General features: G+C 34.0%; 1 protein-coding gene across 7 annotated transcripts; it reads left to right on the top strand.

Annotated features, from left to right (window-relative positions):
* Positions 1 to 1,055: 1,055 nt before the first annotated feature.
* LOC108829974 (uncharacterized) lies at positions 1,056 to 3,891 on the top strand. Of its 7 annotated transcripts, none has more exons than XM_018603578.2 (9): positions 1,056 to 1,213; positions 1,646 to 1,732; positions 1,827 to 2,041; positions 2,141 to 2,392; positions 2,454 to 2,530; positions 2,601 to 2,865; positions 3,155 to 3,211; positions 3,424 to 3,476; positions 3,558 to 3,891. In XM_018603578.2, the coding sequence occupies exons 2-9, from the start codon at positions 1,657 to 1,659 to the stop codon at positions 3,616 to 3,618; spliced, it is 1,056 nt and encodes a 351-aa protein (XP_018459080.1). In that variant the 5' UTR covers positions 1,056 to 1,213; positions 1,646 to 1,656; the 3' UTR covers positions 3,619 to 3,891. The 7 variants fall into 7 exon arrangements, with proteins under 7 accessions (XP_018459080.1, XP_018459081.1, XP_018459082.1 ...); XM_018603579.2 differs by having other exon boundaries at positions 1,059 to 1,213; positions 1,651 to 1,732; XM_018603580.2 differs by having other exon boundaries at positions 1,060 to 1,184.
* The last annotated feature ends 9,940 nt before the right edge of the window (positions 3,892 to 13,831 follow it).

Below are 13,831 nucleotides of genomic sequence, written 5' to 3'. Positions count from 1 at the left end.
CATTTTGTTCAGCGCTGCTTTTTCGTTTAAATTTGATCAAATAAAAATTTATTGAAATGAATCTATCTTATTAAAACAGAAACATTCTGTTGGACCTAACATTTATTTTGTAAGTTTTTAAATTAAATACACCTTTATACTTTATAGTTAAACCTACATTAAATCACTAATCTTCTTTTCTTTATACTACTATTCATGTTTCCAAACAATATACTTATTTCTTTATACTACTATCAATGTTTCCAAACAATAAATTTTTATACTACTATCAATGTTTCCAAACAATACAATAATTAATTTTAGTTATTTTATATCTATCATTTTCTTTTTAAAATTTTGTAGAAACGTCATAATTTCATAAATTACAAAATAATAAACTTTAAAATTTGGATTATAAGATTACAAATTATGAAACTATTACAATTTAAATCAAATTAAATTACATATCGGTCATCCAACAGTTCAATCGGTTAATCTCGGATTTTAATGATTTTTTTTAATATGAATATTTTTAAAACCTAAATTGAATTGTCAGATCTCGGATTAACCGGTATAATCACAATCGGGTTGAATTAAAAAAATACTGATTTAAATGCAAAAATATTTTAAATACACTCTTTAAAAGTTACCAAAATATTTGTTAAGTTATTAGTGAAATTTTTCATTGTAAAATATTCCGCGCTTCTAAAGCGCGGGTCAAAATCTAGTGTTAGTTTAAAATCAAATTGACACTATATCATATATTACATATAAAAAAGACATGATGAAAATTGTTGAGATTTGAATATCTCTTCAAAAAAATGTATAATTGTTGATTGGATTTTAAACTATAGATTGTTTGATTGGTTTGGCAAGACTAGTTGGTTTTGGTTATCTATATTGTACGGCCCAACGGATGAGGCTATTAATAAAATGGGCCTCTTAGATAGATAACTTTAAGCCTAAAGATACAATACACCAGCGGCATAAGTAAATCCTGATTAACCGTTAGATTTACATCTTGCATCGCATCGCGCCCGTCTAAATTACACCTTTCATCACCTACACGTCACTCTACCATAATCGAGAACCACATCGAGAGAGAAGAAAAAACTGGAAAACAAAAAAAAAAAAGAATTACGAAACAAGAAGAGGAAGAAGATTAGGGCTTTCACTGGATTTGAGGAGTCGTTACGTTACATCTCGTGTGTCTTCATCTTCCTCTTCACTTTTGGTTTCTCTCTTTCTCTGTCTGAGAAGCTTCTTAGATACTACTAAGGGTTCGTTCGTTGATTTTATACTGAGAACTCTACTTGTCACTGTAACTGTCGGCTGTTCCAAATTGATTTCCTTTCCGTTCTAAAGAATTGTTATCGAAATGGCTTATTGTTTTGTCTTATTTATCACATCGAATTAGGTTTTGTTTGGTTCAATAGAAGGATCATTGTTGGGGTCAATAATTATAACTAATTTCTCATGTTATTAGTCTAATGATTACTAACTACACTAGTTTAGTTTCTTATTTTGTCTGGATATATGTTTAATTTCTGCATTGAGATTTTGAGTAAACTCATGTGACTTATAGTCTTTTCCTTTATAAAGTATATTCTATATTTGTGGTGACCATCATCATATTTTCTTACTATCATAATGGATTTTTGAATAGAGTAGTAAGGCATGTCTTCTGATAATACTGCCAAGGATTCGTCTTTGACTGATTGGAAACAAGATATAGGACACTCTGATGATCCAGGTAAATTTTTTGTGTAGCCTTTTCTTTTCTTTTCTTATCAGTTTTGTTTTCTCTGTCTTGTTGTAATTGTGTTTGGCTGAATTATTGTGGACAGATTACAGAAGCAAAGAAGATCGTAAGCCCTCCTCCAATGTTGAACGAGGTCACTTTCTTGAAAGTTGGAACGAGACTAAGAAGAGCAAACCAGGGTACCAAACGAGATACTTCATCATCAAAAGTCTGAACCACGACAATATTCAACTTTCCCTCGAGAGAGGGATCTGGGCTACTCAAGTCATGAATGAGCCTATACTGGAAGGTGCTTTTCATGTAAGAAGAACAACCCTCTCTCTCCTTTTGCACATACGATCTTACATTTAGTGTTTATTATGTGTATACTGGCTCTTTTATATTTTCCTTTATTTGTAGAATTCTGGTCGAGTGGTTTTGATTTTTAGCGTGAACATGAGCGGATTCTTCCAAGGGTATGCACAGATGTTGTCTCCTGTGGGTTGGAGACGAGACCATATATGGAGTCAGGGAGGTGGTAAGAACAATCCCTGGGGACGCAGCTTTAAAGTGAAGTGGCTGAGGTTGAGTGAACTGCCTTTTCAGAAAACACTTCATCTCAAGAATCCTTTGAATGATTACAAGCCTGTCAAGATTAGCCGAGATTGCCAGGTACGGTACACCCTTAAGTTCTAAGATATGACTAGATCTTTAATGAGTGCATTCTCTATAGGAGTTGCCGGGAGATATTGGTGAAGCGCTTTGTGAGCTCCTTGATGCACACAGCTGCGATGAGGGTTTGCTGAATAGGTATAAGTGGGCTCCTTCGTTCTTAGATCTCCTTATATCTCTGCTTGTTCTTGATTTTATCCTGTGACAGCTCTTCTAGGGAGGATTATTCAACGAAAAGGTCTCGCGTAGACCCTCCATCTTCCTCAGGAGAAGAAGAGTATAATAATAAAAATATGTGGGGCCATACACAGATGCATTACCCTCCTGCGGTCTACTCAAACCAGGATGACCTCAGCAGATTCCATCATGGTGTAACCTCGGAGCAAGAAAAGTATTTACGTTTCAACTCATGGGGTTTGCCTTTGGAGAGCCCTCTAGCGAGTAGCCTAACCGATGATGATTTTCTTAACATGGTATTGGCATATCTGCTTGTTGTAACATATCTGTTTGTAAATCATGTTGTTAGTTTGGTTCAAAGACCCTTATGGCACACAACTGGAAACTTGGTGAAAACATTTGTTATTTTTTAAACGTCCGAGATACTTCTGATTCATTTTCAAACATATTACTTACATCTGAGGATTTGGCTCATGTTTATTTTTTCTTGAAAATCGTCATGAACTTCAGTTTTGTTGTTGTTGTAGTTGTATAATCTTTGACAAAATCTTGTGATTGCTTTTTTTTTTGTTGTTGTTTTTGCAGTCTTATGAAGAATACGTTGAAATCTACAGCAGATGCATGAGACAACTTGGTCTTCCTGTCAGTATGTTTTATCCATCACTGTTAAACATTCACTCTTCTAAATCTGTGGCTTTGACCTGATTATAGTACCTTTGTGTCAACTTACTTTCCTTACAACGTTTGTCGGTTTTGTCATTTTTTTTTGTTTTGTCATGTTTTATGTGATTTGATGCTTATAAAGATCAGCATTGGCTGCTTCTTACTCGAGAACCCTTCTTTTGTCTGCGCAGGTGATTCCACAATCACGAGTCACACACGAGCCATCAAATAAAACAGATGATGGGTAAGCTTTACTAAACTCTTCTATACTGAATCAAAGAAAGCTTCATTTTCTTGATTTGTCTATTCATTGCCATTTCATCAGAAGCAATGGTTCTTCCAAAGACCTGTCATCATCAAGAAAGAGAGGACGGGATTCATCCTAGTGTTCGAGCTCGAACCTCTACCGTGAAGTTTGCATCAAAAACGCATAACAATTGGTCAGTGCCATTTCGATAGCTTGGTGATGGAGAATCTGTTGTCATGCTGTATTCATGTTCATTTAGTCTACTGGTTTCTAAAAACCAGAAGACTAGTAGCTAAACAGTTTCTTCTTCTTCTTCTTATTTTTTTGCCAAAACTTGTACAGTTTTAAATATGGCAAACGCTTAAGCTTTTGGAAATCTAAACCCTGAATTAGGTTTTGATTTCGTTTTAAAGATGAGTTCTCATGGTACCAAGAAACAAAACTACAAAGCAAGAACCTTACTGATATAACTCTTATGAGAAGAAAACTCCTAAAAAATGGAACTCACTCTTCGTAACAGTAATGGATGTGAAATAGAGTGAAAGGAAAACAAAGTTGAAATTGGATTTTTGGATTTGTAGATTTGAAATTAGGATCGACGGGCAGCACGTGTTGATCGTATTGAATTTGAGAGGTGGAGGACAAGGGCTGTGTGACGTCATGGTGAATTTCATACCGGCGATGAAATAATTAGATTTATGAGATTTGTGTTATAAATCATATGGTCGAAGATCCATAACCGATCTGGTCCGTACCGGCCCTTGCATAGATCATAGGCGGCCAACTTTTTCCTTTTTATGTTTTGGTATTGTTTTCTTTTTTTTAGTTGGATTATGATTTTTATTTTTCCATTTATCTATGACTATTTGTAAATTCCTATATAAAGAACATCTTATGCTTATGAATAATACAATTATTATTTTCATTAGTTTACAATACGTTATCAGCACGATAACCTCTATCTCATAAGTCCCCACGAAATATTTTTCAACGCAGTCGAAAATCATCAAACCCTAAACGCAAAGAAATCTGTCTAGGAACTTCAAAGAGGTCGTTCTCTCAAACCGCGAGAAACCAGAAAACGGTCAAGATATCAAATCGAAACCCTCACCGAGACGAATCCATCAGTGTAAACCGCTTGTCGATCTGACCACCGACTCGCCCTCACGCACAGATACAGTGCGCGCCGATTTGCTTTGGAAACCAAATCAGATTCCAACAAGGATTTTCTAGCCGAACTCAACTCCTGTGCAAGATAAGTTTATGATACCTTAGTTGATTTATGTTATCTGGTTAGATTATGGTGTTCATGTTATATAATGCTCCTCGTGTTGTTTCATGAGCCGAGGGAATTAAAATCTAATATCAACAAGGAATTCAAGCCGAGAGTAGTTGCTGCCCGTGCGATCAAACTCTCTTTTCCATTCAGATCAAAAGGAGTTCATAGCTAACAACGACCTCCACTGGTTCAAACTGACGGTCCAACGAATCCGATAGCACAGCCGACAGCCCCGATCCGTGTCCGCGACCCGATACCAACAAGCTCTCGTTCGCAGCCTGTTCCAGCTCGATCACTTCTCTTCGGTGGTTCGTTCAACCCTACTTAAGGTTAAGGATTTGGTTTTAGATTGATTGAAAGTTAGGTTGATAGATCATAATGGTTACTAAGTGGCTAGATGAATATACCATATTGCATAAGAACGCTCATACTGTTTTAAAGGAATTAATGGACTGATTGCGTTGCTGTGGAAAATTGATTGAAAGTGCTTGTCATTTCCTGAAAGCTAAGGTGATAGAAAAGAATTGCACGACTAGGTTAATAGAAACCGTTTGATAAGATTGATCATGGGTGCGACTTGTTTAAATATTACATCATACCCGTTTGGTTGTGTGATCAATTTGCATATATGATTGTCTTGTATGCATTAAACATGAACACTTTTAAATCTAAATTATAAAAAATATAAGTTAAGATGTCGAAAATAACCAACTTGGATTTTTCTGCCCTAAATCTCTCTGAAGATAATTATTTGCAATGAGCACTTGATGTTAAGATCATCTTGAAATCCAAGGGACTCGGTGAAAGTACCACCGTGGACATTAATGTCAGTGAGAAAGATCGGTACACAGCCATCTTGATCATCCGTAATCATCTAACTAAGAGTCTAAAAGACAAGTATCTGACCATTGAGAATCCATTGGACCTTTGAACAGAATTAAAGGCGAGATATGATCACCAGAGAACGGTGATCTTACCAAAGGCTCTGTATGATTGGAGGAATCTTAGGATCCAGGACTATAAGTCCGTGGACGAGTATAACTCGACACTGTTAAGATTGTTTCGAAGTTGAAACTGTGTGGTGAGATTGTAACGGATAAGGATATGCTTGAGAAAACCTTTTCCACCTTCCACACAAGCAATGTGCTGTTACAACAACAGTACCGTGAGAAAGGATTCACGACTTATGCTAGTCGTTTTTCTTTTCTATTGCTCGCTGAGCAAAACAATGAATTGTTGATGAGAAATAGTGAAATGAGACCTCCTGGATCAGCCCATCTACCTGAGGCACACACGGCCACATAAACCAAGAAGGAAGCAAATCACGCCCAATCTAATGGTCAACACGGCCATGGTCGTGGAAAATGGCTTGGGCATGGCCGTGGTCGAGGTTCATTCGGCCGCGGGCGAAGAAATCAACATGGTTGAGACCGTAGCCAAGGTCATGGTCGAGGCCGCGGATCTTCATTAAAACCGTAACACTCAAACAACTCGACCAAATCCATGTGCCATAGATGTCGTATGAGCAATCATTGAGCAAAGACATGTAAGACTCCCAAACATCTAGTCGAATTCTATCAAGAGAGTATGAAAGGGAAGAATCCTGAAGCCCACATGACATATCAAGATAATGAAGATGATTTCAATCATACCAAAAGATGATCTTATGGAATATGAAACCTCAGATTGCCTAAAAGAATAAGGCTGATTTCGACATCAAATTTTGTGTTTGCTTTGCCTTTGTGTTTACTTTATCTTTATGATTTCATTGAGTTTATTTTATTGTCTTGTCTGATTTATACTTAATAAGATGAATGTTTTTGAAAAACTGTGGGAACCAAAATTCACACCGTCAATGAATCGTATATTTTAGGAAAGTAGGAAAACCCTAATTTCCCAGAGGTCCCGGATATCTGAGAAACCACATGCCAAGCAATCAGAACACGAAAATAACGAGAATTAAAATAAGAAATCGTAAAGAGAGTGCGAAAGAAGGATTTATTCCGAATCTGCGTATGAGCGCTACAACAAGGTAAGAGCGCTTTGGCTACGAGATCTGTCAGCGAGATCCCTAGTCTAATACCCAAAGGCGTCTAAACCCTAATTGAGACGCAGCTCGAGATAACAAAAAACGGAAAAAGTCCTAAAAATTGCTCTAAGTGCTAGTTTGCTCTGAGAAAAGTCTCTCCTATGCCTCTCGCCTTGAGCTCCTTATATACTCCCTCCTAGGTCGGTTTACGCTTCCCTCTTTTGCCCTTAAGCCGTCATAGTCCGAAAAATGGAAATATTCCATTTTTTTCGAGCCACGAGCCTCGGACACGGCTCGGTCGCTATAGGGACTGAGCTCTGTTCGAGGCTCGGTCGCTATAGCGACCGAGTTGTAATCGAAGCTTGGTCGCTATATCGACCGAGCGTGATTCCGTGATCCGATCGCTATAGCAATCGAGCTCTTGTTCGTGACCCGGTCGCCATCGTGACCGGGTTTGTGCTGTGGACTGAAATCCATTGTCCAAGCGTCCGAAACCATTGCGATGCTACGATGCTTTTAGGATGTTTCTTTGCGGTTGTTTGGACCTTCGATAATATCGTATCGTTGATTTCTTAAATCGTTGATTAAGAAATCGTTGTTTTAAGAAATCGTTGATTAAGAAATCGTTGTGTTAAGAAATCGTTGTTTTAAAACAAGATTTTCCTGCGAGTTTTTCGTATAAGTTTTTGGATCTTTACGATTTCTTTCGTAAAGAAAACGAAGACGTATATTTTTCCGAATGTTTTGATACTAACTTCGTCGTCAACACGAACCATTGGAGCTTGTTTCGATGCTGCGGACAAATCTTTTCAAGAATTTTATCGTAAAAGTTGGTTTAAGTAATTTTTACGAGAATTATCTTTTTCGAGAAATATTTTTAAACGTTAATTTTGTTGTGACCCTTTTTTACCCCAAAAACGCCAATATGAGTACAAATTGTGGGTATAGAAGCCTATTCGAGGGCCACGACCAGCCTAAGTATATTGTTGCCTAAAGGGCACGCATCTAGAGATATTTATGCATTATATTCACCCTAGAAAGGCCCATTGAATTTTAAAAATATAAGAGTGAATGGTCTCCATATAGAAACAATGGGCGAAGGAAATAAAGAGTTCCTTCAGATATATATAAAATTCGCCCAAGGCCATAAGAAAGTGGTCGAAACTATACCTGCATTCTCTACTGGTCTATACTATGCAAAGATCAGTATGATAGAGGCCAAATGCCACGATTAAACAGAGTGTTAACCCACGATTTCACTAAATGGCATAACCGGCTTGGCCATCCCGGTTGAAACATGATGCGAAAATTGATAAGTAATACAAAAGGGCACACACGTGTGTAGCATGTACAGAAGGAAAACTCATTGATAGGCCATTACCAGTCAAAGTGAATAAGTAAATAATAAACTAGTGAATCCATGTCCCAAGCGTTTGATAATTATCGTATGTCCATGGGGGCAAGTGTGGAACATTGGCGCATGTCCATACATAAAACAGCTTGGCCGAATCTTTTATTAAACACATACAGATGATTGCTAGACCATTACTTATGAGGTCAAAACTCTCAGTCACAGCTTGGGGCCATACAAAATTTACATGCATTTAAGTTAATACGCATCAGGCCATTTAGTGAGTATAAATATTCCCATCTCGATTATTATCGGGCTAGGAGCAAGACATATCCCATCATAAGACATTTTGATGTGCCATTTATATACCAATTGCTCCACCACAGAGAACTAAGATGAGACCTCAAAAGCTCAAAGGAGGATGGGGATATATGTTGGATATGGTTCTCCCACGATTATTGAATACTTAGAGCCGACATGGGTGATCTATTTAAAGGCCTGGTACACGGATTGCAAGTTTAATGAATCCGACTATCCAACATTAGGGGGAGAAAATAATAAGCTGGTAAGAGAAATAGAATGGCATCGACCATCATTATCTTGGCAAGATCCTCGGATTGAGAATAAGAATTAGACGTCCAAAAGATAATACATTTAGAAAAGCTACCTAATCAATTGCCAGACTCATTTGCTGACCCAGAAAGAAAAGAAAAGAGTGACTACGTCATATATACCAGCTTGAAATGTACCAAATTCGAATTTGATGTCCAAGAGAGACACATTCAAGTTGATACAGAGTCTAGACAACGTATGAAACGTGGTAGACCAATATGTTCCAAAGATAAGAATCATCGGAAACAAAAGAAGGGTGCAAAAAAAAAAACGATAGACAAATATGAGGTTAAAGGAAACCATCCCAGACATGGAGATAAGGCCGGCCGGCTGAACATCTAAGATACCAAACAATGTAGCTTGGGATGCCAAGCTGCAAGGTAATAAAGGTCCTGATAATAATGAAATCTTAATAGATTATATCATATCTGGAATACAATGGAACCACATAAAGAATGTCGACATAAGAGGATTTATTTACATACATGGTAGCACTTGAACTTATGGATATAAAGAAGGATAATGAACCCACATCAATATAAGAGTGTGCACTCGTAGATCAAATTGGACTAATGAAAAACGTGGGGTTATATAAAGAGAAAAGGCGTTTTGGTCTAACAATATTAGACCAGTGGATATAGATGAGTCTTTGTGAAGAAGAGAAATGAAAAGGAGAAATCGTGAGATATAAGACATAATCACATGGTCTAAGTTCTATATGTTTTTACTTACAGCATTCAAGCACGGCTTGTTGCACAAGGATTCTCACAGAGACCATGAGTGGATTATGAGGTGGTGGATGCTACTACATTTCGATTTTGATAAGTCTGGCTGTAAGAGAGAAATTAGATTTGCATCTAATGGATATAGTAACTGCATACTTATATGCTCCACTGGGTAATGAGATATACATGAAAGTACCAAACAGTATTGAGCTCAAAGATATGAAAAAAACAGCATTGTATAAAGCTGAACAAATCTAGTTATGTCTAAAACAAAGTAGTTGCATATAGTATAATAGACTAAGTGAATACTTAGTGAAAGACGGCTATGAGAATGACGCAATCAGTCCATGTTTTTATAAAGAAATTCGACAACATATGTTTATTTTATACTGACCAGCCCAAAGAGGGGTTAATTGGTTTTGCTGATTCAGGTTATCTTTCAGATCCACATAATGCTCGATCTCAGACAGGCTATGTGTTTACACACGGTGGTACTTGTTGTAGTCACGAAATCCAAGGTTCAACCAGAGTCTCACTAAACCTTTCCAACCGGCCATCTAAGAGGTACCAGCGACCGAGGTTCATTCCAAGGAGTGTATCTCAACAAAAGAAAGGATGTTTGGCATGAAACTAATTTTCACGGAAATCCAACTCAACTATGCATCACTGAGGCTTGGAAACACAACAAAATATCACGGAGAAAAAAGTTATGAATTTTACAATTTAGGAGTTTTTCCAGCCCATCCATCTGCGAGTATCAGGTCTTAGAAGAAGTTTTAAGCCCAATCATGAAGCGGCCTTCACCAGAACTACTCATGGGCTTCAAGAGGGATCTATCAGCTTTTCAGAAAGCACGAAGGGGAGTGTTATAAATCATATGGTGGACGACCCGTAATCGACCCGGCCCGTACCGGCCCGCATAGATCATAGGCGGCCAACTTTTTCTTTTTATGTTCTGGTCTTGTTTTCCTTTTCCTAATTGGATTAGGATTTTTTTATCTTTCCATTTATCTATGACGGTCTATTTGTAAATCCCTATATAAAGAACCTCTTATGCTTATGAATAATACAACTATTATTCCCATTAGTTTACAACAATTTGTGTTTAGTTGAAAAAAAAGAAAGCATAAAAGGTGGAACGATTTTGGACGGATAAGGAATGAGAATAACAAAGTGACATTTACATCATAAAAAATTTTCAAACCAAAAATTTGATCTATTTAACAAGTAAAAAATTTAAATAAAAATTCAAAAAAATTAAAAAAAAACTCAAAAATTAAATAAAATCAGAAAATTAAATAAAAAATCAAAAATAAAATAAAAATTTCAGAAAATTAAATAAAATAAAATAATAAAATAAACTTTCAGAAAACTAAATAAAGTTCAAAAAATTATGTAAATGAAATTCACAAAAAGTTAGACAATTCAAAAGTTAAAAAAACATTAAAAACTAAAAAGGTATTTTAGAAAAATTACAAGATTATCTTTTTAAAACAGACATATCATCGTTGATAATTATAATTTCAAACATATAATTGCTTAAGATAATAGTTTCTCACCTAACCCAACGATAGTTTCTGACCTCACCGTCGCAAATAACGGTAGATATGTCAATAAAAACATTTTGACAATCGTCATTGTCAGCACTAATATGCATAATGCTTGTATTACACTAACTTTTAAATGATTAAAATGTCAATTTGATGGTTGTTAAAAACATTTTTATTTGTGAAATTCATGAATTTTATTTAATTTTATGAATTTTTTTTAATTTCTGTCTTTTGATTTAATCTTATTTATTTATTATCTGAAACTTTATTTAACTTCTGATATTTAGTTAATTTTCTGATTATTTTTTAATTTTCTGAATTTTATTTGATTTTTATAATTCTTATTATTTTTTTAAATTTTTATTTAATTTTATGAATTTTTATTTATTTTCTGAATTTTATTTAATTTTCTAAATTTTTATTTAATTTTATGAAATTTTATCAAATTTTATGAATTTGTATTTAATTTTATGAACTTTCTTTAATTTTTATTTATTTTATGAACTAAATAAATATTTTTTTAGAAAAAAACGGATACGTCACCATTTTTACCTGTTAAACATGTCAATTTTTCGGTTTGAAGGTTTTTCATGATACAGATATTAATTTGAAGGTTAAAAATGTTTGTGAAAAAACTTTAAGGTCTAAAGTATCAGTAAATGATACTTTCGTGGTTTTTTATGCGATTTCCCCGTAGATTAAAGATAGTTTGGGAAGACTACATTAAAAGTGTGTCAAAGTTGCAAAGGCTCTCTTAATACATTACTAGTTTCCCATTATCACCCGCAAACACAGTTTTTTGCAATTGTTAACAGTTGTTGTCGTTATGAAACAATTAAAAAAAACGATACAAATCGTTCCAAACCGCTCATAACCTCTTAAAATCAAAAGCTGGTTCCAGCTAGTGTTTGCGGTTGCGGACGGTTACGGGAAAGTAAATTTCTTTCTTAAAAAAAATTATAAATATTAAATTAAAATTTTAAATTGAAATAGTAGTATTATATTTTAATTTATATTATAAAACTTTAAAACCAAAGTATTTTCTACCATTTTAAAAAATTAATAGTATGATTTTATATATATAATTTTTATATTTATTATAATATTATGATTTTTAATAATTTCATAATTATATAAAATGTAGATATTATTAATTTATTTTTTAACGGCTATTGGATTTTATTGTTTACCAGTTATAAGAGTCCCACAAATGCACTAATTTCTAACGGTTGTACCAATCGTACAAATCTCTAGAAAACACTTAAAATCGCAGCCACCCGTATCCGCAAACTCCTGCAACTGCACCCACAACTGCTGCGATTACACCAGTCACGCCATTAATATAGTGTAATATAATCAATTGGTCTTGACTTAGGGCATGACTGGTTTCCTGCTACCACCCACAAACACAATTTTTACGGTTGGTAGCGGTTGACATCATTTCAAAACAATCATACAAATTCATTTAAACCGCTCTGAACCTCTTAAAATCAAAAGCTTGTTTCACATAGCTTTTGATGTTGCGGGTGGATAAAAAATTATAAAATTAATTTTTTAAAATATTTAAAACTTTAAGTTAAGAATTAAAAATGGAAATATTATAAATAAAAATATATACACATTTATATATTAATTTAAATTCACAAACAATATCATAATTTGTTTTATAAAAAATTTAAACTAACTATTTATTAGATTTGTTTTTAAAATTAATATACATACATATATAAAAAAAATACACATATATATAAAACGAAGAGAATATTCTTTTAAAAGTTTTAATATAAATTTTTAAAAAATTATTAAAATTATAAGTTTTCAACTAATTAAAAAATAAATAAATAAATAAACATAATACTATTATTGATCATATTATATTAATAATTATTATATTTTATCACAATATTACGTTTTTATATTTTTATAATATTATAATATGTTTATATTGGTAATTTATTATTAAACTGTTGTAATATCTCATAATCAACAAGTCATAAACATCCCACAAACGCAACAATTTTTAAACGTCATATCAGTCATAGAAAACACTAAATAAAGCTTGAAACCGCTGCTTTTGAACCATTCAGACCTTTAGTTGTAAAGCCGTAAAGAGGTTCTAACTGGAACTTCTGCACTGGGTTTGATTCCTTTTGACCATCTAGACGTGATGAATTAATTACATATCCAGATACAAAATTTTGTTGGAATAATTTTTGGGTCTATAAAGTATTTGAGATGAGTTGTTCAAAAAAAAAAAGTATTTGAGATGTAGTGTGATAAGTGGAAAGTGTTTTGCAGTGTATTTATTTCGTAAAATTAGTATTTGAAAGAAATATATAGAATGTTGTTTATATGAAGGAGAAGAAATATGCTTGTAAATCGTAATAATAACACAAAATACAGTTCTGATAACCCTTTTAAAATAGACATTAGATGTTGTATATCATAGTACATCGGTAAAGAATATAGAATATTTGTTTCTTGGATACTAATATCTCTTCAAATTGTGACAACATTAAGAAATGATTCTTAAGATGTAACAAAAACTGAATATGGAATCTAGTACAACGTAAGAAAAACAAAGAGAAAAGCAAGGAATATTATTAGTACTTTGCGTGAGAACGTTGAAATGTAATGTAATACTCTGCTTGAGATGCTTTCTAATAAAACTAATATATATATTATAACTTATCACAGTTATTTACTCATCAGCAATCATAATAATATCTAGACCAAGCCTCCTAAAATTTCTAACAATTTAAACTTCTTTGGAGTACATAAAATTTATGGATTCCATCAACCACCC

Source organism: Raphanus sativus, chromosome 2, assembly GCF_000801105.2.
Source record: "Raphanus sativus cultivar WK10039 chromosome 2, ASM80110v3, whole genome shotgun sequence".
NCBI lineage: Eukaryota > Viridiplantae > Streptophyta > Magnoliopsida > Brassicales > Brassicaceae > Raphanus > Raphanus sativus.
This window is presented reverse-complemented; position numbering and strand designations above follow the sequence as displayed.

Bases quoted from the DNA above. Each gene is read 5' to 3' on its own strand.
- LOC108829974 (XM_018603578.2), top strand. From the start codon at position 1,657: ATGTCTTCTGATAATACTGCCAAGGATTCGTCTTTGACTGATTGGAAA. The intron at 2,393-2,453 runs GTACGGTACACC...CATTCTCTATAG, and splicing joins AGATTAGCCGAGATTGCCAG to GAGTTGCCGGGAGATATTGG. The intron at 2,531-2,600 runs GTATAAGTGGGC...ATCCTGTGACAG, and splicing joins GATGAGGGTTTGCTGAATAG to CTCTTCTAGGGAGGATTATT.